Source organism: Acipenser ruthenus, chromosome 9 (genome assembly GCF_902713425.1).
Source record: "Acipenser ruthenus chromosome 9, fAciRut3.2 maternal haplotype, whole genome shotgun sequence".
Lineage (NCBI taxonomy): Eukaryota > Metazoa > Chordata > Actinopteri > Acipenseriformes > Acipenseridae > Acipenser > Acipenser ruthenus.
Window position 1 is genome coordinate 43,453,624 of NC_081197.1, and position 26,973 is coordinate 43,480,596.

General features: G+C 36.5%; 1 protein-coding gene across 1 annotated transcript in view; it reads right to left on the reverse strand.

Moving 5' to 3' along the window:
* LOC117973005 (pseudouridine-5'-phosphatase-like) overlaps positions 1–26,973 on the reverse strand; it is a 77,224-nt gene that overhangs the window by 9,105 nt on the left and 41,146 nt on the right. The window contains exons 2-3 of the mRNA XM_034923797.1: positions 1,427–1,556; positions 374–402 (exon numbers count right to left, since the gene is read on the reverse strand). Coding sequence (XP_034779688.1) covers positions 374–402; positions 1,427–1,556 — 159 coding nt within the window. The remainder of the gene's footprint in view (positions 1–373; positions 403–1,426; positions 1,557–26,973) is intronic.

Below are 26,973 nucleotides of genomic sequence, written 5' to 3' on the forward strand. Positions count from 1 at the left end.
TTTTTTCTTTAGGGTAAGCATGCTTGGTTACGTAGATAGATTTAGTATGCTCTCTAGTAATGTGTGTACTTTGACGCCATGGTATACAGTAATCAAAGCTATAGCTACTGAAATGCTGCACTGCATAAAAATCTCTATTGGCTTGGGGCTTTAGTGAAATGTGTTTTGATTGGGGTTTATCCATTGGATATTTCTTGGGTTTATGAGATATTTGACACTGAGGTGGCAATAGCTTAAAAAACAACTGGCGCTAACGAAAGTCAAGGTCATCTACCACACAGTAGAGCCCGCATTGAGTGGGCTCTATCGCTATTAGAAAACCATTTATTTCTTTATTTTCTCATTTAAAAAAACTTTAAAACCTTTTTTTTACCTTGAACTTCTGATATTTCGCCGGGATACCTTCCAATGAGGAAAACAGTGCTTAACATAATGTTTAAGTAGATTTTTATGTTATCAGAGTAGTTGTAGAATAGAATGTTAAGGGAAGAAGCCGATATTTATGTGCGGATTGATTTAAAATTGAATTCACAGTTAAGCACCAACGTTCCAGCGGGCATCTATGCAATATAGAAGCCCGTTAGATCTGGAAGCTGATTGGCTGTTCACACTTAAACGTTTTCAAATTTTCTTTAAAGAAAAAAACGGTAGGACACATTAAAGGATATTGGCTATCATTGATAGTAAAAGGAAACTGAAATAAACTGATAGAGAGAAGTCCTTATTAGTGAACATGTCTAATAAACATATTTCATATTACTGGTACTATCTTAAACATTGTATTCAGCTAACAAATACTATGAAAAATACTGCCTTTATTGTATGTTTTTCATTTAATAGTTCTAGGCAGTGTCAATTCCACTTGGGAACTTTCAAATATATTTCAGCTAATCTAATTGGGTCATTTTTATGCAGGCAAAACACAACTAACAAAAAGAATATGAAGGCTGTAAAAAACAGCTCAATCTTGAAGCAGTTGTTTGGTAACTGAATAAGCTTGTAACATGCAGCCCTAGATCTCTACCACAAACACCGGTTTTATTTATTTATTTTTTCTATGGAGGATACATTTGCCATTTGAGCTTTTACAATATCTTCAAAAACAACTATCCAAAACATCAGAAGTTTATAAGAACTGACTGTATTTACTGAAGTCAGTGAGTTCATTCCTATCACTAATCTGTATTTGACACATCTGGTATATCTCAAAGAGGGCCACATTTAAATTAAGCTCATTTTAAACCATATCTTGCATTGAATGTGCTATAGCTTAATGAACTAGAATGTAAAGATTCTCACAGACCAGACAGACAGATGGTTTAATTGTGCAGAGATATCAAATATAATGCCGATCTATCAATGGGAATACAACAAAAAAGACACAAGAACTGCTTACAAATGTTAACCTCATAAATCTATTAAAGGCCAATCCCGGATTATTCTACCAGCATCTAATGCTTTTTTACCCATCACTGAGGATTTCACTTCCCAGGTATACTTCTTTCCAAAACAATCACAAATCTCCTGGAAGGAAACGGTATATAGCCTTTCTGTATCTGCATAAGAAAGCATTGTATTGTCATTATAGGTTAACTGTAATCAAAGTCAAACTATTATATAAAACTGGCTTATCTCATAATACTCATTAGCACTTTTATGAATGTGATATTGATACAGATTATTTTTACACAGTAATGTTAATAATGTTTTAATGCATATAAGTGATGGAAATGAGACCAAAATGGATGTGCCATTGGCAAAAATACTAATTTGTTTTATTTACAGATTAATTATCTATTAGTGTCACAGTGCTTAGATCTGAAAAGCATTGCTATCATCCTCACTGAATATAAAATGACTTGGATATCGATCTTGTAAAAAATAAATATGTAATTAAAATGCAAAATAAGCTGTCCTGGAGATTTTAAAAACAGAAACAGCTGCTCACATCTACTGAAACTTTCCTATTACTTTTAAGGCATTCATATACTACTAGAGCAGTTACCTTTCCTAGACCTATGACCAAGTCTGCAGTTGAAATAACTTATAATAAGTCTAATTCATATACAATAGAAACTGAATAATACAGATACATGTAGCTATTATTAACTGTACAATTATAAACACAACCATCCTCATCATAATCATAAATGCTAAACAGATGTTTCAGAAGGTGACTTGTACTTACTTTATACATCCTACACTGAGCCCAAGATCACTAAAAGTGTTCCAACCCATGAGCTACCAAATGGTGTAAGGGAAAGTTATTTTCTATTGGAGGCCCTAATTCAAACTCATTTTCTAAAGTTCAGTCCTGGTTTTACAATAGAAATTATTGTACTTGCTTTAGCTACTGTACTGTATAACTAAGGGGTGTACCAAAATGTAAGTTTGTTTTAATGCAAATGTGACTGTAACTGCAAAATACTGCATATTCAATACAAAATGTGTCTTATTAAAACCAATGAATTGGTTCTAATGTTTGGTGAGTTGGAATTGGGTTTAATTTAGACTAATTTAATGGTTTTAACTGGGGTTGAACCAGCCCCGAATTTAGTACAGTGAGCTCTCTTTATACCGCCAGGTAAGGGCCATGGGCAAAAACGGGCAATAAGCGAGGGTGGCGTTATAGTGAGGGTAAAAAAAAAACAAAAAAACACACACACACAACCTTCTATGTTGTTTACCATCTACTGTAGTTTATAAAAGTCACTTATTTTCGACTGATTCAAGCCCTTTTCAGGTTAAACAAATCTACCCGTTCCATCAAAGTAAGCCATTTGTTTTTATCCATTGAAATGTTTCCGCTTGTTCGATTAACAGTATATGCCTCATTTAGGCGAGAAAACATTTGTGATGTCTTGCTTTCTTATTTTCAGATGCATACATGCAGATTTGTTTGTTTTGGTCTGGTGTTAAATGCAGGGTCGACTCGCCATTTTGTACTTTCTGTTTTACTTTGTGAGGGGGAGTGTTGATGACATGTCCCTGTACGCAAGCTGAGGTCCTCTGACTCAGGCCTGCTGGTTATACCCAAGCAAAAGCACTCCACACTTCGAGAGCGCTCTTTTAGCTTCATGGTCCCGACTCTCTGGAACTCTCTCCCAGCTTTAATACGTGCAGCTCGCACAATTGCTCGCTTCAAATCAACTCTCAAGACCCACTTGTTCTCTTTTGCTTTTAATGCTCTGTAAGCCTGGTATCTGTTATTAGCTGTTGTCTAAATTGCAATTTCAGTTTTTTTACGCCATCTTATCCGTATGATTCTGCTTGACACACGCAGCCACAATGTTTAGAATTCACATCCTAGCCTTTTATTTAATGTATTATGCCTATATTTAATGTGTTTGCATTTTTTGTTATGTTGTATTTAATGTACTGTGCCCTGTATTTCACTGTATTTAATGTATTATGCATTGTTCCTCACTATCTTATAAAGCGCTTCGTGGTGGTGGTCCACTATGAAAGGCGCTATATAAAATAAATATTGATTGATTGATTGATTGTACCATGTTTATTCAGCAATAAATTAAGAAACCAAGGTTTCTTATCTATTATTATCACCTGCTGGGGATGAACCCCTGTGAACTGGATATACCAGTGGAGGCTGCTGTACGGATGCCACACGTCATACTTTTTTCCATGTATCTGGCGAACCCCTTTACAGATTGTCATGAAACTTGGTATTAACATTATTTCGTTTTTGCGAGTAATAGATTCTAGGGATATATGGCGATGTCCGTCTCACTTACATATTTGAATATATCTGGGGAATTACTTATGTCATGGTCATCTGCGTTTTCCATCATACTGATGGCTCTAATTTCCAATGTACAGCTGCGGTGAGGGATGTACGTTACTGACATACTTGTCACCAATAGCAGCATTGTCAATGGTTCTTAGCATATTTAACTTCGATTTGCAATATTCAGATTTTAATAAAAAATGTTATAAAAGTCAAAGTTGCTGCACTTTCTTGTACCATGCTGCTAATGATGGGCAGGAATGGGCAGGCAGGAAACTATGTCCCACTGTAATGACTAATAAGGTGAAAACATTACACTATAATCATCATTTCTGCAATTACAGTACATCCATGCAAATTGGATATTTAACTTAAATATAGTGCAATTTTCAACACAAGGCCAATTTATTTTGCTATCACATCATTTTTTTTCATGCATTCTTTACTTTTTCTCTCTTGCTTTTCATCAACAACCATAAACATTGATAGCAATCCAGGCATAATAAGAAATAAGAAAAGTAATCATTGGTGAATTGCATAAGATCAATTCAAAAGGTATTGGCAGGTTATATGTTGTTATTGCTACGGCTATTAACACAGTGGTGGTCCTTGGACGGTTTGTGAATAATACAGTGTATTTATGGTATTCTATTCATTCTAGCAGATGTGCAGGTTATCAGCTCCTAAACTCTACATTCATCTGCATTGTCATTTGGAGCTTTTGTATTCTTAGCCTGACCACAAAGTCCAGTTTGTTCCGTGTCTTTAAGACAAAATGATAGTTTAATCTATAAAAGCACTGATTGCCAACAAAATCTATTTCACATAACCATTACTATTCCTGAATGCATGCCGCCTTTTTATCGCTTCATACTATTTGATGTGATAAAAAGCATATTTGTTTTCTCAACTCTACAATATATATATATATATATATATATATATATATATATATATATATATATATATATATCTCAAGAAGTAGGGGACATTCAATGGATCTAAACAGCAACTAATCTACTGTAAATAATGCCAAATGCTGGTTATAAAGGTTATGAAAATCAAGCATCTAACAGTGCATGTGAGTGTCTTTAGTGCATTTACAGATGTGGACAAAAGTTTAGCATCACCTAGATTTTTAGGATTGAGAACTAATTTTTTTTTTTTTTTTTAAGTTCTATGAACATAATTTAGATATTTTATTTAACATCATGTAATCAAAGAAACTACAAAATTATATTGCAAAAGTCTATCGGGAGCCCTAACAGTAGTATAGTATTTCATGTTAGATTTTGAAAGGTTACATTTTTCAATTTGTGTGAGTTTTTCGTGAAGTATATGGAAAACTACAAAGCGTTATGTACAGTAATTTGTAAGGTTATTCAGCAGGTTTCATTCGACTTATGAAGAAAAAAATAGTTAATTCTATAGGGTGATGCAACACTTTTGGGCAGGTTTTGTCTGTAAAAATATGGAAAACACCAGGTAGGGTGCTATTTAAGGATTTAAAGGACAGCAGTATTTAGATTAATTGAATTGAACCCAGTATCACATATTTTCAGCAAAGCACATGCAGGTATTGCAATTGCAGTCTAATTAAAGTCCAAGACCTGTACTGTATAATATGCACCATCAAATATCTAAGCTTTTTACAATATTAAACTAAATATACTTACAGTATAACCCTGAAACAACAGACACTAGGATATATTAAATTCATCTATACGGTGGTAGATCAAAATATTGCAAGAGACAATAGAAATTTCAGGACCAAATGAAACATCTAACGCTGCATGTGAGTCTTCTTAGTGCCTTTCAATCTGTAAACATACATAAAAGGGTCCTACAGTATTTAGTGATTTAAAGGACAGTGGTATTTAGATCTGCATGCATCTGAAAACATATTGCATTGTGATTGGCCAGCCCTATGCTGTGCAAACCTCAAATCGAAATCCAGCATACAGAGTGTGGGCAGAGATTAATTAGCTTTGCCATAAGATCTGCTTGTAGTGTAGCATTCAATACAGTTTGGTTATGATTAAGTGCTTTAACACTTGAATCGAAACATCACGGTAACTGGTCAATATCTTCACTTCTGAAATCAATTAAGCATTGCTGCATTGAGCTGAAGAGGTTGGTGGAAAGAAAACCATTGAAACTGATCTGTTGAGAGAAGTGGCAAAATACATCCCTGAGACTTGTGATAAATCTAAAGAAGGTACCCAATTTAAAAGAGTAAGCAGCTTCAAGTGTAATTTAAATGTGTTTTTAAATTTTTATGTTTTACATGTCCCTTAATATTTGATGGTGTTTGCATATCATATGGTGAGCTGATCAGAATTCTGTTGGTCCTATAATTAGTTGTTATCATAAATCTGCCTTACACATCAATGTGCCAATGTGACCTTTCAACTCTGCCAGCCCTGCCTACTCCTTGTCTACATAACAATGTGGGTGGGGCAGGGTTGATCACATTGTCACAGGGTTTGAACGGAATGAGGAAGGTTGATCAGTGCAGACAAGCTCAAAGCAGCTGAACGTCTGGTAAAAGACACTTTTAAAGAAAATGTTAATAACTTGGAGCAACAGAACCCAGAATCACTCAGCATGATGGCAAGCACCATACAATAGGAAGGACATTTGAAGCTACTTGATTGGTGTCATTAGTGTTTTTTCATCAATGTTTCATTATACCATTTTAATTTTTTTGATCAGGATGTAAACAAATGTAGCGTGCATAAGTAAAAGATTCAAGACAGCTGTATGATTAGCTGAGTAGCTGAAACCACAAGATGTTAAGACTTGTCAATAATGGGAACCACTGTATATGAAAATAAATTGGATGCAAAGCAAGTCTCACATGGAACTTGAATTAAATAGTGAAGTGATACAATCTTATAGCTATAGTTATCACACTCTAGCAGTGATGATATAGACAATGTGGCTCATCCCATGGGTCATTGTCACAAAGACGGCCGGAGTGGGTGGCGTCAGACCAGAAACAGGAACACAAACGACAGAGAGGTGTGGTTTGGTGAAGCTGAGCGAATGGTTTCGCTCAGCATTTAATAAACAGCACAGAAAATAAAAGGTTTGTAACAAAACACAGGACACGGCACTATACGCCAAAATAAAAAGACAAACAAAACGAACTAAACAGTGCACAGACAGACGAACAAAACACGGTGAGCAGATTTAACTATTATTACTTTCCACAAATACCTCCATCTCCAATCCCGTTCTCCACTCACCGAACACCCAACCCCGACTGAATGAAATGTGCATCTATATATACTGTTGTGCTGGGATTCAATTACTAATTAATTATTCACTCCCAGCACGTGAATTAATTCTGTGCAACCCCGTGCTCACATATTACATTTAACCAGCACGTGAAGTGACTTGTGCCCTCCTCGTGCCTAAATATAAATCTACATTTTTAAATCACACGTGAAACACAGACCCGTTTATATCCCGTGTACCAATGACTATACACCAACATTTACACACACATGCAACATACAACACATAATATGCACACAGGGGCGGGGCACATTGCCACAGTCATTCAATGTGAAATCAACCACATTTCCAGATTATTTTCATCTCAACATTTTGGATTCTGCACTCAGCTCTCATTACCTAAATGGATACTAAATCCCAACCATTTTAGAGAGATCATTTAACAACAGATTCCAAAGTAGTACAGTGATACTGAATCATCATACTACGGTATCCAAGATATGCAGAAAAATACAAAATCTGAAAACCCTGTAAAATATCCATGCACAGCTGCATGACCATAGTTAACAATTCCATGGTTATGCATAAAACTTTAGATACACAAAGAGTTCTGCCTTGCTTATCTCAACAGTGCAGAGGTATCAAGGTCTGTCCCTGTTTAGAAGAATTGAATAGACATAATTCTGAAGTAAAACTGGAGTCTATTTTTATTGACAGCACAAATAAAGTGGTTTGAGGACATTGATTTCTTTTAGAGGACAGTCATTTATTTTTTGCTATAGAGCTATAAAACTTGGTACGTCGTCACAGTACCTGATATGTTATAAGCAGTGCACAACTGAGCTGTTTGGTTCTAGTTTGATAAAAGTGTGTTTTATCCCCTCATAAAAAGTAAATTGCAGATGATAAAATATAACTTTGCCAGCTGTCATAATAGCACCTACAGACATGCCCCTGAACTGCCAACACTCCCATATGCTGATCGAACCACCTATACGTTTAACTGTAGGTACAAGGTTTTCGTCAATGAAGGCTTCCCCTTTTTTTCTCCAAACATATTGTGGTCCATTTTTAGGGAAAAGTTATATGTTAGTCTCAAATGGAACAAAGAATTTTGATGAAGAATGCTTCAGATTCCTGTTCATATTTCTTTGCAAATAGTTTTATGAATTTTCTTTAAAAGTGGTTTGCAGCAAGGTCTGTGTGCATACAACTGTTCTGTGTTCAGACTCCTTTGTACAGTTCTTTCGTGCACTATTATGCCTGATGTTTCTAAATCTTCTTGGCTGTTGATCGCTGTACTCGTAAATTTCTTTGGACGCCCACTTCTTTCAAGCGTTTCAGTTGAATTTGCTCTGTGGATTTTGGTATTCCATGTTTCTTTGACACTGTTTTGTAGCCATTTCCTTTGGTGTAGTTTGCTATAAGTGCTTTTCTCTTCGTGAATCCAACTCCTCTGTCTTGACCATCATCAGCTGTGTTGCCAAAATATTAATGTTCAATAGATAAAAATTAATTACCTTTTTTTTCTGGCTATTGACTTTATAATGCAGCTTACTTATTGTGTAATGGTTATATATATATATATATATATATATATATATATATATATATATATATATATATATATATATATATATATATACATATATATATATATACAGACGTGCTCAAATTTGTTGGTACCCTTACAGCTCATTGAAATAATGCTTCATTCCTCCTGAAAAGTGATGAAATTAAAAGCTATTTTATCATGTATACGTGCATGCCTTTGGTATGTCATAGAATAAAGCAAAGAAGCTGTGAAAAGAGATGAATTATTGCTTATTCTACAAAGATATTCTAAAATGGCCTGGACACATTTGTTGGTACCCCTTAGAAAAGATAATAAATAATTGGATTATAGTGATATTTCAAACTAATTAGTTTCTTTAATTAGTATCACACATGTCTCCAATCTTGTAATCAGTCATTCAACCTATTTAAATGGAGAAAAGTAGTCACTGTGCTGTTTGGTATCATTGTGTGCATCACACTGAACATGGACCAGAGAAAGCAAAGGAGAGAGTTGTCTGAGGAGATCAGAAAGAAAATAATAGACAAGCATGGTAAAGGTAAATGCTACACGACCATCTCCAAGCAGCTTGATGTTCCTGTGACAACAGTTGCAAATATTATTAAGAAGTTTAAGGTCCATGGAACTGTAGCCAACCTCCCTGGGCACAGCTGCAAGAGGAAAATCGACCCCAGATTGAACAGAAGGATAGTGCGAATGGTAGAAAAAGAACCAAGGATAACTGCCAAAGAGATACAAGCTGAACTCCAAGGTGAAGGTACGTCAGTTTCTGATCGCACCATCCGTCGCTTTTTGAGCGAAAGTGGGCTCCATGGAAGAAGACCCAGGAGGACTCCACTTTTGAAAGAAAAACATAAAAAAGCCAGACTGGAATTTGCTAAAATGCATATTGACAAGCCACAATCCTTCTGGGAGAATGTCCTTTGGACAGATGAGTCAAAACTGGAGTTTCAGCTCTATGTTCACAGACGAAAAAATGAAGCTTTCAAAGAAAAGAACACCATAACTACAGTGAAACATGGAGGAGGCTCGGTTATGTTTTGGGGCTGCTTTGCTGCGCCTGGCACAGGGTGCCTTGAATCTGTGCAGAGCACAATGAAATCTCAAGACTATCAAGGCATTCTGGAGCGAAACGTACTGCCCAGTGTCAGAAAGCTCTGTCTCAGTCGCAGGTCATGTGTCCTCCAACAGGATAATAACCCAAAACACACAGCTAAAAGCACCCAAGAATGGATAAGAACAAAACATTGGACTATTCTGAAGTGGCCTTCTATGAGTCCTGATCTGAATCCTATCGAACATCTATGGAAAGAGCTGAAACTTACAGTCTGGAGAAGGCACCCATCAAACTTGAGACAGCTGGAGCAGTTTGCTCAGGAAGAGTGGGCAAAACTACATGTTAACAGGTGCAGAAGTCTCATTGAGAGCTACAGAAAACGTTTGACTGCAGTGATTGCCTCTAAAGGTTGTGCAACAAAATATTAGGTTAGCGGTCCCATCATTTTTGTCCATGCCATTTTCATTTGTTTTAGTATTTACAATATTATGTTGAATAAAAAATCAAAAGCAAAGTCTGATTTCTATTAAATATGGAATAAACAATGGGGGATGCCAATTACTTTTGTCAGTTTCAAGTTATTTCAGAGAAAATTGTGCATTCTTCGTTTTTTGTGGAGGGGTACCAACAAATTTGAGCACGTCTGTATATATATATATATATATATATATATATATATATATATATATATATAACATTGTTACAGTCTTAATGTAAAGGTGCCAATACTTTTGTCATGAACAAGCATTTTTAATTGCTTTTTTAAAAATGAAAAGTTAAACTACATGAAATTGTGTTTTTTGCTCTTTGTCATATTAATTAGTGGCTAATGTTCACTTAATGCGTGTATGTAACATGTTTTCTTTAATGATTAATTCAATTATTTTAAGCTGGGATAAAGTGGTTTAGGAAATCAAAAATGAATGCATTAAACAGAAATATTTGGAGAATTGATTCTTCTGATTCAACTTACATCCTGATAAGGCAGCAAAATAAAATGGTCTCTTCATCCGTTAAAATGCATTTTCCCCCTAGTTTCTGATGTATAGTTTTATTTTTTCTTTTGCAATTCATTTAAATAAATTACTGTTAAAATGATTCCATTTAAAAACAAATGGCATTCTAATGTATTTAATTTCTGTGCAAACCAATACAGTAGTAGCATATTTGTTAAAATGTGATATTAGTAATCCAGTAGTTGATTCATTATCAGCAGGCTTTACATAAGATTGTATTGTTATAGTGACATTCATTTTTTATATTACATAAGCTCTTAAAAGGCGTTTCTGCTGTAGTCATCTAAAATGAGAACCTGTTAACACTTTACACTTTCAATGCCTGATCTTACCACCTCCATGATTCACTGTTTTATTGCTAATATTGTCATACAGCACAAGGTGCCTCAATGAAATGAATTTGTTGTTGGCAATGTAATTGTCTCACTGGCTACATCACTGGGTCAGGGTCACTCATAGGGTCTGCTACTTCTGAAGTACTTGACAGTCACAGTGTCACGACCTGCATCAAAATGAAATTAATGCCAATCCTTGAGCATGTCAGTATCTAACTGTCTATTATTATTATTATTATTTATTATTTGTTTATTTTAGCAGAAGCCTTTATCCAAGGCGACTTACAGAGACTAGGGTGTGTGAACTATGCATTAGCTGCAGAGTCACTTACAACTACATCTCACCCGAAAGATGGAGCACAAGGAGGTTAAGTGACTTGCTCAGGGTCACACAATGAGTCAGTGGCTGAGGTGGGATTTGAACTGGGGACCTTCTGGTTACAAGCCCTTTTCTTTAACCACTGGACCACACAGCCTAACATTCCATATCTCTTTCTCCCTGTTTTTCTATATAGAATACATTGCAAAATGGCTTTATATGGGAGTAAAGGCAGATGGTTATTACATTTTATTTTATTGCTTTTTATTGTTCTCTGAGCTTTAGTTTTATGTGATAGCAGTTTAGATGAATCAAGTTTCTTTGAAGGGTTGATTTACGTTTCAATTGTGCTATGCATTATAGGGGTGTTATATAAAGTGGACATATTTCTTATTGAATGACAAATTTAAAGTACATAGTGTATGTTTATTTATATTGTGTGATATACATCTTCATATGAATCAGTATTTGGTCTTTAAAACTTGAAAATTACAGACTCTCTGCAATTAGAACTTCCATTGAGCTTTTCTGGTATTGATTACACATCCTATATATTACTTGGCTATACAGCACAGTAGTTTTAGCTCTGTAACCAGATCTTTATTGTATGTCTTTGTTGTACAGTGCCTTGGGGCGCCCTGTTCATGAAAGACACAGTAGAAATTGAAATTGTATTGGATTGTCGAATTCTGATGTGGCTGTGAGAAACCTGTAAAGTTCATTTCTGAACCTGAGGCAAGACCAGAGGGTGTCACTGACAACAAATGTATGCATGGATACACTGAGAGAACAGAGACTGTGTATCATCATGGCATAAAACTGCAGTCTAAAAACATGAAAACTGTTTGAAGAATTGAAATCAGAGAACTTTTGTAAGGGAGTTGCAGTTGCAAAGGGGGCTAAAGAGAGGAGCAAAGAAAAACATCCATAGTTTAGCCGCCTATATACATATTCATCTGAAAGAAGACCTTGTGCTTGAAAGGCTTCTCACCAGTTTACTTTTGTTTTACCATTCTTATACAATGCCGATTGACTGGACAAAAACACACTGGAGAATTTTTAGCCCAAAATCAGTATCTCTTGCTGTGTTCATCAAGGTGTACTTTGTCCAGGTTTTCTGGGATTTTAACCCCAATAGCAGGTCTGTTGATTGTTATAATATGTTAAACATCTCTGCTAACTCGATCTGCCATGACCCAGTTGTATTCTGCATATTTTGCTATTCCATGAACACCAGGAAGGCAGCCCCAATGGACTCATTGGTCAATGCAGCCACTGCATTGGAGGATGAGCTGGTTGCACAGACACCCACTGCACTTGTTATACTCCTATCTGATTGCTGCTGAATACTGTTTCATACAACACTAACATACATTATCTAGGACTTGTGGATTGCATGAAATGTCACATAACCACATCTTACCTTTCTTTTTTGTTTCATTTTGATTTCACTTCCTGATTTTTACTTTGCTCGCTTCCACAGAAATGTGTCATCTCCACAGTGCATTGTGGAATTGTATTCCTGGATGAGATTTAACCATTGATTAAACAAAAAAAATATATCCCAGTATCCAATTGCAGTTAATTCAGTCTTAAGCTATGGCTAAGGAAAGGTCATGTGTATGTGACGAATACGTTTCACAACTTGTGATTCAGCTTTCGGCCTTGCATGCAGTACAGCAGTTAAAAACATGTTAAAGGAAATCACTAAGTATCTGAACACCCCTCATTTGTACAATGCTTTCCATGTCAGTGATTTACCATGTTAACTTGTACTTTACTATAATTTAACTGCATTTACTATGCTTAGCCACCCTTTTTAGATTTAATTGTATCACAAATGTAAGCATTGCATAGATTCATATTGAAAGGAGGCAACAGGGTGTGGTAACAATACAACCTTGGCAGTAAGGGCTATGGATCTTAGCCTAATTATGTAAAACTAAAACGAGCCCCTGTTCTTGCAAGACTAAGCAATTTACAATTGTTCCATCTGCCTGAACATCAAACAGATAATCTTGAGGGTATAAATACTAGAACACTAGAGCAGGATGTTGTTTTAATGATTCATTTTAATTGTTTACAATTTTACTGCTTGTGAAAGGTAATGGATATTTTCACTGGCTCCAATCAGGCATGGTGCTAGCAGGTGCCATGAGAGCTTCCAATCAAAATCAAATTGGACCTCAATCCTGATTAGGCACTCGCTGCTATTTTGTCCCCTGACAAAAGTACTGGTGGTCTTGTGATGTGTGCTTGTGTTTCCATTGGCTCACTTCAGCAAAGAAGACACCTGTTGCGTGTCTGACCATGGTTTAATGGCATCCTCTATTCCAACAAATGTTGTACTCTGGTAAAATGTAATAGGGAAGACATTGGTTATAAATGCAACACAGACTTTATCTCGTACCAGTGTGCAAAAGTATTTATAATCTAGTAAAGCTCTTTCAAACTGATTAGCTATGTCATCAAACAGATATTAGTAGTTTGATCCACTGTAATTGAACATAAGTAATGTTATTTTTCTTCTCTTGGAAACATCAAGAATGCCATGGCCAGATGCCACCTTGGTCCACTGGGGGCCTGGCCATGTTTTCAAAATCAAGCCACTTGGCCCTATATAGGAGGTAAGCTAAGTTGAGGCCAGTAAACTCATTTGTTACCGGTGCCAGATGCACACCAAGGTGAAAGGTATGAAAGGCTAGTGAGTAATTAATCTATTGTAGCTAATAATTGTTTTATACACTTTTTCATAACTTTTGTGGAGATTTATGTGTTTTTTTTATCAAAATACAGGAATTCATGCCTCGCTTTAGGTCGAGGAGCAATGTAATGAGTCTGATTTAAGCAACACAATGCAGCACAAGTTTTGGGACTAAAGACAATGCCCAGCTTACTTACCTTCCTTTACATCGAAGCAGCTTTCTTTCTACGATGCTTGAGGTCCCCAACCAGAATCTTTTCATCTCAACCAGAGCCAGTTGCTGCCCCTCCCTGCTGCTTCAGATAAGTTCTTCACTATGCGTTGCAACTCTTGACCACTGAATTTAATGTCTCTGAGAAATTGGGTTGTGGAGTGTGCCACAAATCCACGACAACCCACCTCCACTGGGTAAATCAAGACTCTCCATCCACACTGTTCCGCTTCAGCAGCTAGTTGAGCATACTGAAGTTTCTTCCTTTCATACGCCTCATCCACAGCATCCTCCCATGGCTCTCTTAACTCTACCAGGTGAACAAGGCGTGCTGATGCAGACCACAAGACAATATGAGGTCGAAGGTTAGTGGTGGCAATCTCAGGTGGGAAAATAAGCCATTGTCCAACATCTGCCAGCATTCCAGTTGTCCTAGATGAGTTTTGGTGGTTTTTCTTGGTGGTTGCTCCCCTGGACAGAGGAATGTTGTTCTTTGTGTGTCATATATTGCTGGCATTGGTGGCAACCTGTTGGTTATGCTGTGCTTGTCTTCCAATGCTAAGGCCAAACGTCGCAGCATCTGGTCATGATGCCAAGTAAACCGTCCTTTGCAAAGACCCACCTTACATCCTGTCAAAATGTTTCTTAATGTAGCTGGCGATGAACACAAAGGACACCGCAGATCCAGGTTCTGAGGTGATGGGTGAACATCATATGCTGACCTGATGAGGAAACTGATCCTGCTCTGTTCAATTGCCCATAGATCTCGCAAGCCGATTTTGCGTTGTTTCACACTCTCCCATCTCGTCTATTCTCCCTGCTTGGCCTGGGAAATGACCTTTACGTTCCTCATCCTCTACTCCTGCTTTTGCACCTCATTGACTACCAGCTTCCTCCGTTGAGCTGGGGCTGTTGGCTGCTTTGTGCCATGTAGGAGGAGCTGAACTGAGACCAAGGCCTCCTCTTCCATGCTGTACTTGATATCACTGATACAAAGGGCAGCCTTTGCATCTTCCACAGCTTCCTTTGCCGCCCACTTTTTTCCAGTTTTCAACACAGGTACTGCCTCCCTCACACATTCGTTGTGTGACTCTACCAATGTCATTTCCAATCGAACCTTGGCACACTTAAACTTCTCGGTTAGAGCTGAGACTGGCAGCTGCAGTATCCCTTTACCATACAGTCCCTCTGCTGAGACAGAGTGGAATTCCTAACCATTTCCTGATGTATGAACTGATTAATGCTTCCAGCTTCTCTACTGTTGTCAAGGAAACCTCATACAGAGTGAGTGGCCACAGAAGTCTTGGCAGTAGACCAAACTGAAAGAAGTTGTGCTTTGAAATGGTGCATCCTGCCATTATTCCTAATACACCTCTGCAGACCTTTCAACTAATACATGGCATTAAGAGCTTCGAACTATTAATACAGCAGAAGTAAAATAACAGTGTTTCATTATATTCAGGAATGTGGCAGGTTCTTAGTTTGTATGTTGCTGAATGAAATCAAGACGTGGTATTAATTAAAGGATTGAAAAGCTCTTGGCCCTAGTCAGCCCTATTAAATAGCAAATACATTAACCAGTACCGTACAGTAATGTACATTATGGCATATATTTTACAATGTGAACAGGTGCAAGTCACAGAGGCAAATCAAGCCCAATAGCATGGCATTTAACTGTAAATGGGTTGTACTGTAACTATTTGGAGGTCTGTCATATTAACAATTTTACAGTTGCATTTTAAATATCCAAATACATCATTTGTTTTACGAACACCCATGGTCTGAAGGAGTTTGGATAATACAGCTTTTAAGGTCTCACAATTTTCTCCAAAACATGGTTGTGGTTAATGAAAAATCTTGTTAATTTAATACATTCAAGTTTTATTATCTCTATCACAGCCCACAACTACCCAGAAGCACACACCTTTCTTTCCTTAAAGTAATTGTAGCTAACACAACAATTCAATACATTTTAGACATTTTGTACTTCCATTAGATACATAGGTCTCAAATGTGCAGTTTTGAAATAAACATTTTAATTTTACAACCTGACATAAAGTATTGCTTCATGTCTGGCTACATGTTTGCTGTAACATGTATATTTATTTAAAAACTGCACAATGTATGTGCATGGCAGAGAAATTTGATGGAACTATTTATTAGCTACAATTACTTTAATCAAACACAATAACGTGTTCATTTGCCTGGTCTGTATGAGGTAATATCAGCACAAGCAGAAGTGAGCCTGTGGTGGCCTTGCCAAGTGTGGATTAGGCACCGCCAATGCTATACAACACACACAGACCTTCAACATCTGATATATCTATTGTTGACAGCAAAGCTTAAATACCAAAATAGCAGCTGTTAATGCTTCTGAAATACTGTAGGGCTTCCCTTATGCTTGTTCGACTTTCACTTTTTTAGAAGAGACCACATGGCTTTACTCATTTCTAACTACCAGCTCTGTGAGTCCAACCTTACTTTAAAATTTAAGGGCATGACAGTTTAGCCTGAAGCAGTTTCCAGCTTTATTAGATTGGTTTTCTACCTCTCTCTATCAGAGATTTCCTGGTGCGTGCAATTTCCGCAAGCTTCTTCAGCTCTCAGACATGTGTAGGTGAGAACAGTCATGAAAACAGAATATCATACAAAGGGGCCTATACAGTTGAAAATGACATTGTGGAAAAAACATGTATTCCAACATTCTGAATACTGGCAATCATCTATCATAACTATAAAACACACAATGATGGAATATGTAGTAAAGACTTCATTCAGTCTTTGGCACTGGCTGTGCTTGATGGGTATCTAGAATTTGCATCCTTGTTTGCAGAAATACGTTCTTGAAATTGTATATGCTATAGCATGCCGGATGCCAACTCTCTATCCAGGATAACTCACTGAATTTATATTATCATTACGTGTGGCATAAGTAAAAGTCCTAATGATTGCAGATGTGCTGTAGTTTATATATAAAACATTTACAGTATTTTAATGTTACAGACTAAGTTCAGGAACTGCAAGTGTGTAACACACCCCAATTTTCACGATGGGGCAAACCTGTGACTAGAGTACTTGATTTTATTGTAAATTATAGGAGGCTGTGTGGTCTAGTGGTTAAAGAAACGGGCTTGTAACCAGGAGGTCCCCGGTTCAAATCCCACCTCAGCCTCTGACTCATTGTGTGACCCTAAGTAAGTCATTTAATCTCCTTGTGCTCCGTCTTTTGGGTGAGACGTAATTGTAAGTGACTCTGCAGCTGATGCATAGTTCACACGCCCTAGTCTCTGTAAGTCGCCTTGGATAAAGGCGTCTACTAAATAAATAAATAAGGCACTTTTTAAAATACATACACCCCATAATTCATTCTCACTGGAAGTAATTTATTTTGTATATATATATATATATATATATATATATATATATATATATATATATATATATATATATATATATATATGTGTGTGTGTGTGTGTGTGTGTGTGTGTGTGTGTCTGTGTGTGTGTCATGGTGCTTTCACCTGAGTGCAGGAGCTGCTCTTCAATTCTAGTTGCCTAGAAACATCTTCTAGATACATAGGCTAGATCAACCACAGTGTCTTTGTGGAATTAAGAGCCAGCTCCATCTATGGATCTGCCACTTTAGATCAAGTATCCTTTTTATTAGCTGTACATTTATACACTGCTGTGCACTAGATGGTGCTGATGCTATACTATTAAGACACCTTGGTAAATCTAGCCTATATTACATATGTCAATGCCGGGCAACTATCACTGACAGCTCCTAAATTTATACTGTAGTTAAAGCACCTTAACATCGACTTATCAAAAAATGTAATACTTACTATTTGTATTTATATTTTATATATTATTTGTAGTTTCAAGTAACTATTTGTGTCAAATGTGAGTACTGTTATATAAGTTTGTTCTATAGTTCATGATGTTATACAATATATAGACTTGTACTGGTGGCACATAACTTTTTGATTTGATCCGATATTTATATAAGATATTGTATATTTGTTTTCCCAGATGAATTCCACCAGAACTTTTTAAGCAGTGAGGAAGATGGTCCCTTAGCAGCAGCTTACCTTTGATACGATTTGGCTCCAGCAAGCTGTCAGGTCTTACAATTAAAGTGCAAAGTAAGAAAGTAAGCCATAAATCAAGTCAATGTACTTTATCTCCAAAAATCCAAGTACAGCTCTATAGAATACACTGTGTGAAGCGCTGATAAAAAAAAAATAAGTAAAATCGTTCCAGATCTATAAAACAAACAAGATACACAGCAATACTAAAATAAATTAGTAAAATTCTTTCCAGAATGTTTTTTTTCAACTCTTTCATATTCTAGTCAGTTCCTTTTAGTATTGCTAAATTATTTATACCACTCACTATTAAAAATGTACATAATTGGGTTATATATGTAATTAATTAATTAAACAGTACTTGGTAAATTAGCGTATATTTATTCATAATTAAGTTTGATTTAATAGGTACAGTTGGTCCATTAAGGAGTCCTTTGCTCTCCCGGCTTTTTCAGATTTTACAGATAGAGTTAAAATGTTAATGCCAACCATTCATTAAATATCCACAAAACCTGAGTGAATCAGTAGAACCCTGTAGACTTAGATCACATTCCTCCTCCCATGTCAGCTAAATTTACGTTGTCATGCGGGGAGCAAGTGCTTCGTCTACCTCTATCAAAGTGAAACTCCCTGAAGGACAATTCTCAGCTCAGTTGCATTTCATATCTGCATTAACATTTGCATGAAGAGCTTCATTCTCAGTCTGCCATGTCTATTGAAGACAAGTGCTCTGTGAGGCTTCAAGTGTCCAGCTGCATTAGTAGAATGGTAGCAAAAGCGTTACTACAGCATGATTTAAAGACAGCTGAACAGCAAACAGGCAAATTGAAGGTTATGTTTGTTCAGGCAGTAGATGCAGCTGTGGTGCGTGAAAGTGTGCTTTCTACAGGTGGTGAGTTACAGTAATACAAATACCCTGGGGTAAAACTGTGACATTTCTATTTTTGTAGCCGTTTCACATGTAAAAAGCGGAGTGTCCCTTTCAAGACTAAACATCTTCTAACAACACATATGGCTTTTTTTATATAAAATATTTATAAACTGCCCTGTATCAGTTATTGATGTGAAATATTATTACGTGGTATGGACTGTGTGTGGGGAAGTGGTTTGGTCCATTGGACTTACTGACAGCAAGTTCTTATTACATGGTGCTGCCTTCCTAAGAAAACCACCATTTGTATTCGCCCTACAGTTCCAAAGAAAATTCTGTCTGCCCTTCACCACTATCTACACCAAGACTAACCTCAGATGTGACTTTCCTATTACCTGGAACCTGAGACTGTTCAAGGACCATTCACATGGTCTGTACTTCCTGGGAAAATACAGCAAAAAGTAAGGATTAAAAGAGATAAGAAACTGTCTGAAATTGAGAAAGAAATTAGATAGATATTGGAAAAATGGCAATGACACTGTTGGAAAATATTAGAATGACATATTCATACAAATTACTCTTAACACCAAGGTGTTCAATTGAGTCTAACATTACAACAAGCAACAATGTGGGTGTTTCTGTTTGAAGAGCAGATCGAACAGTGACAGATTTTGATTTAGGCAAAGTACTGTAATATCATAACTTATGACAGCATACTGTATTGATGTGTCTTTCTTAGCCACGCTATTCAGCATTTGTGTTTAGAACCTTGCTTTCTTCTCTGTTCTGTTTTTTTGTTGCAACTTGTTACTGATGTATCAAAGCCCAAACTTGACAAGATCCACCAATGGTTAGTTTAAGTCATTCAGAATTAAAGAAATGTAGCTACCAACCTTTTTTCTTGGTTAGTTACGCTATGTTCAGTTTTGCTCCATAAATTTCAGGGGGTGTTGTTACATGTACCTCTGGTCTTGCTATATACCCTGGCTAAATCCTATCACATTACTGCCTGCTTTGTGTGATTTTAGAGTTGGACCTTGAAGGAGTTATCATATGTTCAATTTCCAATGTTTACAATATATATATTGTTACAGGGCAGAGGCCCTGCACACTGGGGAATGTGTGTTTTGTGGCTGTTTTAACACAGCCACAGGTTTAAATGGTTGTATTATTTGTTTTATTCATTTAATTAAGCACACCTGCTAGTAATTTAGACAGGTGTATAAAAGCAGGTCTTAATGTGTGTTAGTTTGTCTGTGTTAAGGCTAAGGCCTGGGGACAAATCTGTGTGGGAACCTTAAGAGAAGGTACTGTGTTTAAAGGCTTATGTGATAAAGTGTTGGCGGTTTTGGTCACCAGTAGACAGCGTAGCTGTCCGGTATTAGTTAAGAACTTGGGAAAAGTTTAGTTTAGCACTCCTTGGAGGAGTTAGACTTTTGTTTTGTTTTGTGTTATTTTGTTTTGCATGAGAATAAATATACAGGCACTCCCCTGTTTGAAATATATATGTTTTGATTGTTTTTCACAAAGTACAATATGAATACAAAAGTATTTAGTATTTATAAATAAAAAATTGTGCTATTAAAAGCCATTTAAGTTTCAATGATTTTCAGAAAAAGAGGTAATTTACAATGAAGGGTAAGGTAATTTCCTGCTAATATAATTCATTTGGAACTAATTTATTGTAACCTTGTGTGTGGTTTGTGGGGGCAATGGGGGCAGAAGCGAGGGCTCCCCCCCATTCTGTCCTGCCAATAATATCTGCCAAACCCCTGTTAAACCCTGTTTTTTTGTTTTCTACCATCATCCCCTCCTCCTCAACTACTCCACTTTGCGTCCCTGAGGATTACACTAACCAACTGTCCAGAGGTATCTCTCCCATTACAGAATGTAGATTAGTGAGATCAATATAATAGCCCGTCTTAAACATTGCTGTTAATTGGCTGCTTAGGATCTTTAATAAATGCAGTTTACTAAACAACTGAACTCGCACTCCACAAGGGATGCAAAATATCTTGAACAATAAATCAAATTGCAGGGAATATGAGGAGCAGTGCCCAAGTGGATTATAAACATTGGTTGTATTTATCTAAGTCTTTCTCTTTTAATTATTTGAAATTGACATACAAGGTGCAAATCAGTTTTCTATTGAGTGTAGAACTTCAGTTGTCTGAACAAGCTGGTAAACAGTAATTATAAAACTGGATGCTGTCCTCACTTGAATCAACTTGGAAGATGCTTCTAAGCCTATTATTGTAATGCTGCTGATGTTAGTGTTAAAACTAATGATAATCATTGTAATGCTTGAATTATTTTTTAATTGCTTACTACTTATAGTTGTGTTTTTGAATTACCATCTGGACATTGAGGAGGGTACAGAGGTGATTAGTGTGAGTGCCAAGGACAAGCTAAGTCAACCTATAGTAGTTTTTCTACAATTAAAAATAGCTAAAGATCAAAGTGGTATGCTCACGATGCAGAGATGGTATCTAGTACGTTAAGGATGAGTGTGTTTAGTCGATATATAACTGTTGTGTGTGTGTGTGTGTGTTTTATGCCTACTATCTATATTTGTTTTGAAATATAGCAACAATGGAAAAAATCTCACATTTATGGTTGAATAACCTGAAGCATTAGCAGCTCTCAAAGTGGTACCCATCAGACCTGTCCTCACCCCCAACTGGCATGATATGTAATACTGATACAGTAGTAGGGATATAAAATAATTATATCTACCACTGTCAATCTGTCAATCTCAAGTTTTAGATTACTTTTTGGAATAACTACAGGTGTTAGCTGTGACAAGTGAATAGTATTTCATGATATGATGTGCTAATGACTGCTTTGTCTCCATATAACGACAGTATAACATATAACGATATATATATATATATCATTCTGCTGCTATTTTATATATATATATTAGCCGCTGGACTTTCTCGTAAACTAACAAAACCACTGACCCATTAGCCAACACGAAGTGTTTAGATAAGTTACCTAATTCAATTCGATGACGCTTCTTCATTATTATTGATTGGTACTGAAAAAATTCTTAAATTGAAAACAAAGTAAAAGTTAGGAAATATCATCTTGCAATTAACAGGTTCCTACAATGTCTTGTACGGTGTACTCATGTATTTCAAACTTTGCATATGATTCGTATGTGAAATTCGTATGTGTCAGTGCTGTGAAAGAGCGGGCTGGAAATGTCTGTCTGCTCCTCGCTTCGCTCCAGCAACTACCTCGCTCTGCTCCCCCGCTTCATATACAACTGACTCAGTCCGCTTCCCGCTCCATATACAATTGACTCGCTCTGTCCCCAACGCAGGGCCAGATTAACCAATATGGCAATAACACCATTCTCCATAATATGCATAGTGCCCCCAAAATATGGGTTAGCGTAGGGCCCCCACGTCCTTTAATCTGGCCCTGCTTGTTAGAGGAGGAAAGGTAGGCAGTACCTCCTCAAAATTTCAAAGTGAAAAAAAATAATATATATTTCAGAGGAGGCAAGTCTCCATTATAAACTCCTATCAGCTATTAACCACAGTACTAGCAGTAGCAGATCATGTGATCTGAGCACAGGTTTTAATTGGAGGGGTCCAGAGAGTTTTTATTATCAGACGAGATAAGCCTCTGTTACAAACCCCTATCTGCTATAACCACACACAGTCCAGTACTAACAATGGCAGATGACGTAGTCTGATCCCTGGTTTTAATTGGAGGAGCAACTCAAACACTAACGCCCCGTGCTGAAACACTGCTTTACTGGTATACTGGAAGGAGATTTTGACCAATGCATTGTGACACCGGCGGTAGCATCCGTTAGTGTTTGTTGGAAGTTAGATTTATATTATTTTTACCCTTCCCCAGCAGCATTTGTTTATTTTCAAACTGTGACGATAGGTAAATGTGTCGGTGCTTGTCTATATATTACTTGCTTCCTTTAAAAAAAAAAATGATTACGTAACATTGGGATTGCAGGGGCAGGGGTATAAACTAGAAGTGTTGCAGGACGGGAAAAAAAATACGTTGTGCGCAAGGTGTGTTGCGGGAGATATGGTTGAGCTGAGCTGAGCAAGAGAGAGACAGAGAAAGAAGAACGTTTTGAAAATATGGCGGCACGCTACTGAGGACAACATGTTTAACTGTGTTTTGTTTGTTTTGCAAGTATAGCTGTTGGATGTTTTACAGAAAAGAGTAAAGAAAAATAACGAACTATTTGAGTGAGCTGTGTTGCAGTGTTGCGGTGAGAGCTGTGGCTGGAGTGCGTGTGGAACCTGGGGAGACGTGTTGCTGCCGAATTTACATCGGGTTTGAGAAAATAAACTTTTGTTTATAGTTTTCCTGATATGGACATTTGCATTTTCATCGAACTGTCTTAACTATTTCATGCTGATTCTTTATTACGGTGGAACAGGAGAGCGTACTACTAGTTTTATTGCTCTTAAACTAATGGACATTTACTGCGATTTGTTCTAAACACAGATGCACTTTATTTCTGTTTCTTTCATTTCTCCTGCTTCTTTGGATAAACGTGCTGGAACTCTTGTGCAACATTTAATTAATGTATTGTTTGTTGGATTACATGCTATATGATTGTAAATTGTTTTCCTGTATTGCAATGCATTGCAACCTTATTAGTTATGCTATATAGTTTTATTATTTCTATATTTGCATAGCATAAATGGGCCATTGACTCTAGTTTTATCGACTATTGCAAGTTAAGAGTAGTGTCAGTTAAGGACAAATTATAAACAATATAGCATAATGGATGGTCTTTTCTAAATCATGATTAATTGATTACTTAATTTTGAAATTTAAATGCTACTTGTGATTTTAAATTGGTGGTTTGAGACAAATCAACAGTTAACTAATTGATGATTAACTAATCTATTGTATGCTAAATGTTTAATTAAAATGTTGTGTAGTATATTTTAGTTGCTTGCATGCAATATGTGTAACGAGTTTATTAAGTCTGCAAATATATATGTAACTTATTGGGTTTAATAACTTATTTGAGTACAATAGAACTGGTTGCGCAATATATAGTGATGTGCAATATAATTACCTGTTGGGCTCAGTATAACCAATTAATAGTGTGATTATATGCTAACTATTTAATGTTACGTGCAATATATTTATTAGCTACTTGCGTGCAATATGTGTAACAAGTTTAAGTGTGTATATATGTGTGTGTAACTTATTTGAGTGCAATATCTAACAATGCTGTGCAATATCTAACAATGCTGTGCAGTATTTAACAATGCTGTGCAATATATTTATTGTTGGTGTTCGTATAACCAATGTGTGATTGGTCAATTGATGTAATTAACTAGTATATTTTCCTTTGTTAGTTCACTGTCAGTAACCAAGAGGCCTGCTTGTTACTTGTAGAGCGTAATAAATGCTTGAGGATTGTATGGTTCCTCAGTGTTTCTTCTCCTAGCTGTTTACCTCTTCTGTCCTGTTTGTTAATTATTTATTTATTTTCAATTACACAGTTATTATTCCCTGGGCATGTATAGGGTGTAGTGGTGTCACATATGGAAAAGTGAATTACTATGTCCTAGTAGCGGTTTGGTGACAATTAAATATGGTAGATTATGCATTTGCCTGGCACCCCAGATAGCCAACCGTTACAAAACTCATTCACTCTCTTTCTCCTGTCTTAACAACTTTATTTAGAAAATATTGTATGCTAAGTATGTTAGTGATGTGGTATTGAAATCTAAATGCTATATTCATGTTGTATACAGTGCATTTTCAAACATATGCTGACAGTGTGTAACAGTTAAGTATATTACAATAAACTGTGATGGGCTACTGTGTTCCTTTCTCTGTAGGCGAGTGGGGAAAATGAGTTTAACAGCTGAACTGGGTTAAACCTGTTTAGACTGCACTTGTAGAGCTCTTCATCTACCCACTGACCACGGACTTACTTGACCTAAGCACCACGTTACTGGATCCTCAGCCGATGCACTATCCTTGCACTATTGCACTACTATGTAATTGTAGATATAACTTGTTGTAATCCTAACCGGTTGCATCCTAGTTCATAATATATTGTAGTGGTATTATTTTCACTTACTGTAAACTATACTGTATTGTACATTATTAAAAAGTGGGCAGGGCAAAGTCCTGCTGTTTTAAATGTATTGTTTGTTTATTTTTAGAAGTGGGTCTTCCCCTGTGTTATTTTGTATTTGTGTATTGATTGTATTTGATGACGTGTTACTGTTTATTTATGGATTATTGTTTTGTAAGTATGACGGCGAGAGCTGTGTTTTGTTATTGTTTTGATGGTGTAGCTAAGTGTTTTGTATTGTTTAGTAGCATGGATGGGAAGCCCCATCCACAGTAATTTAAAAATCTTGTGCAGAAGGTGACCAGCTCCCGAGTTTAATTAGTTGTGTAATTGTTGCTAATCGGGAGATGGTCACCTGCATATAAACCTGCAGCTCTCCATGTTCCGGGTGGGTGTTCGAGAGGAGGAACTGGAGCGAGAGAGGAGTATAAAAGTGAAATTAAAAATATACAGGATCAGTGAAGGCATTTGCCCAGCCTGACCTGTATTGGCTATTTTTTTTTGTTTGTCATTTGTTTTTGTTTAACCTTTTGTTTTTGCTTTGTGTTTTTGTTTAAATATTTTGTTTTGTCATTTAAATAAACGGCGCACAGCGCGTCTTTTTGCACGGCAGTACTGCATTTGTTTTTTATTTTCCTGCATCTGGCCTGACGTCACCACAACGTCATCCTGTCTCATGTATTTAAATATTAATCTTGCATTGTAACCCTGTACAGTACTTCCCTGTAACACCTGTAAGTCACATTGGATAAAGGTGTCTTCCAAATAAGTTAATAATAATAATATGAAGTGTTGTCAGTCAAAATACAATAATAAAATTCTACTGCTTGCTGGGAGCTTAAGGGGACCCCAAGCCCTCTGCCTTTTTTCTGCCTCTGCATTTGTTTTGGCCACCAGCCGCCACTGATGCAACAACACTGTCCGGCGCTTGAGCTGTGTTAGAAAAGAAAACCATTTGTCCCTCATGAGGGACATCTAGACTGTTTTACAGGGACACCTCCAGAATTAGTACAAACAACAGCCATGTTCAAAATAGAAATGGCTCCCAGAACTAAGATCAAAACCTGGGTAATTCCCAGGTTGCAAGCCTTTTTTTCCAAAATAACTTCAGCTGTGCCAATAATTCTGCTTTCAATTATAGCAATCAAAGCAATTTTCTTTTTTTCTTCTGTTTTCTGTGATTTCTTAAAATTGAACTGTATTTTCCATGACCATTTTTTTTCAGATGGAACAACCTCAGAATGCCCCTTTACATAATAACATATCATGTATTTTAATGGACTGTGTTTTTTTTCTGTATGCTCAGATATAGATATATATATATATATGGATGTAAACTAATGCCCTTTTGGCATGGCAAGATTCAGCATTTACTGTTATATATATGTTATATATATACATATAACCGTTGCACTGACCGAGTTATGTTAATGTACTTCTTATTCAAACAACTCAAGTGATTTTAATGCACCCTTGCAGGCTGAATGGCCTTTTCAATTGTTTACTGTTCTTTTCAGAAGCAATTTTAATGTGCTTAAAGAACAAATTCATGAATGAACAGTTAGTAGATGTTCTTAAGGGCTACCTTGCTGAGCACAGTGAAGGATAATAATCTGTTACATCAGATTATGGTAGGTTCATTGATGGTCAAGGATTATTACACTTTAGAAAGTGACCACACATACAGTACCATAAATGATAACTGATTTTATATTATGACT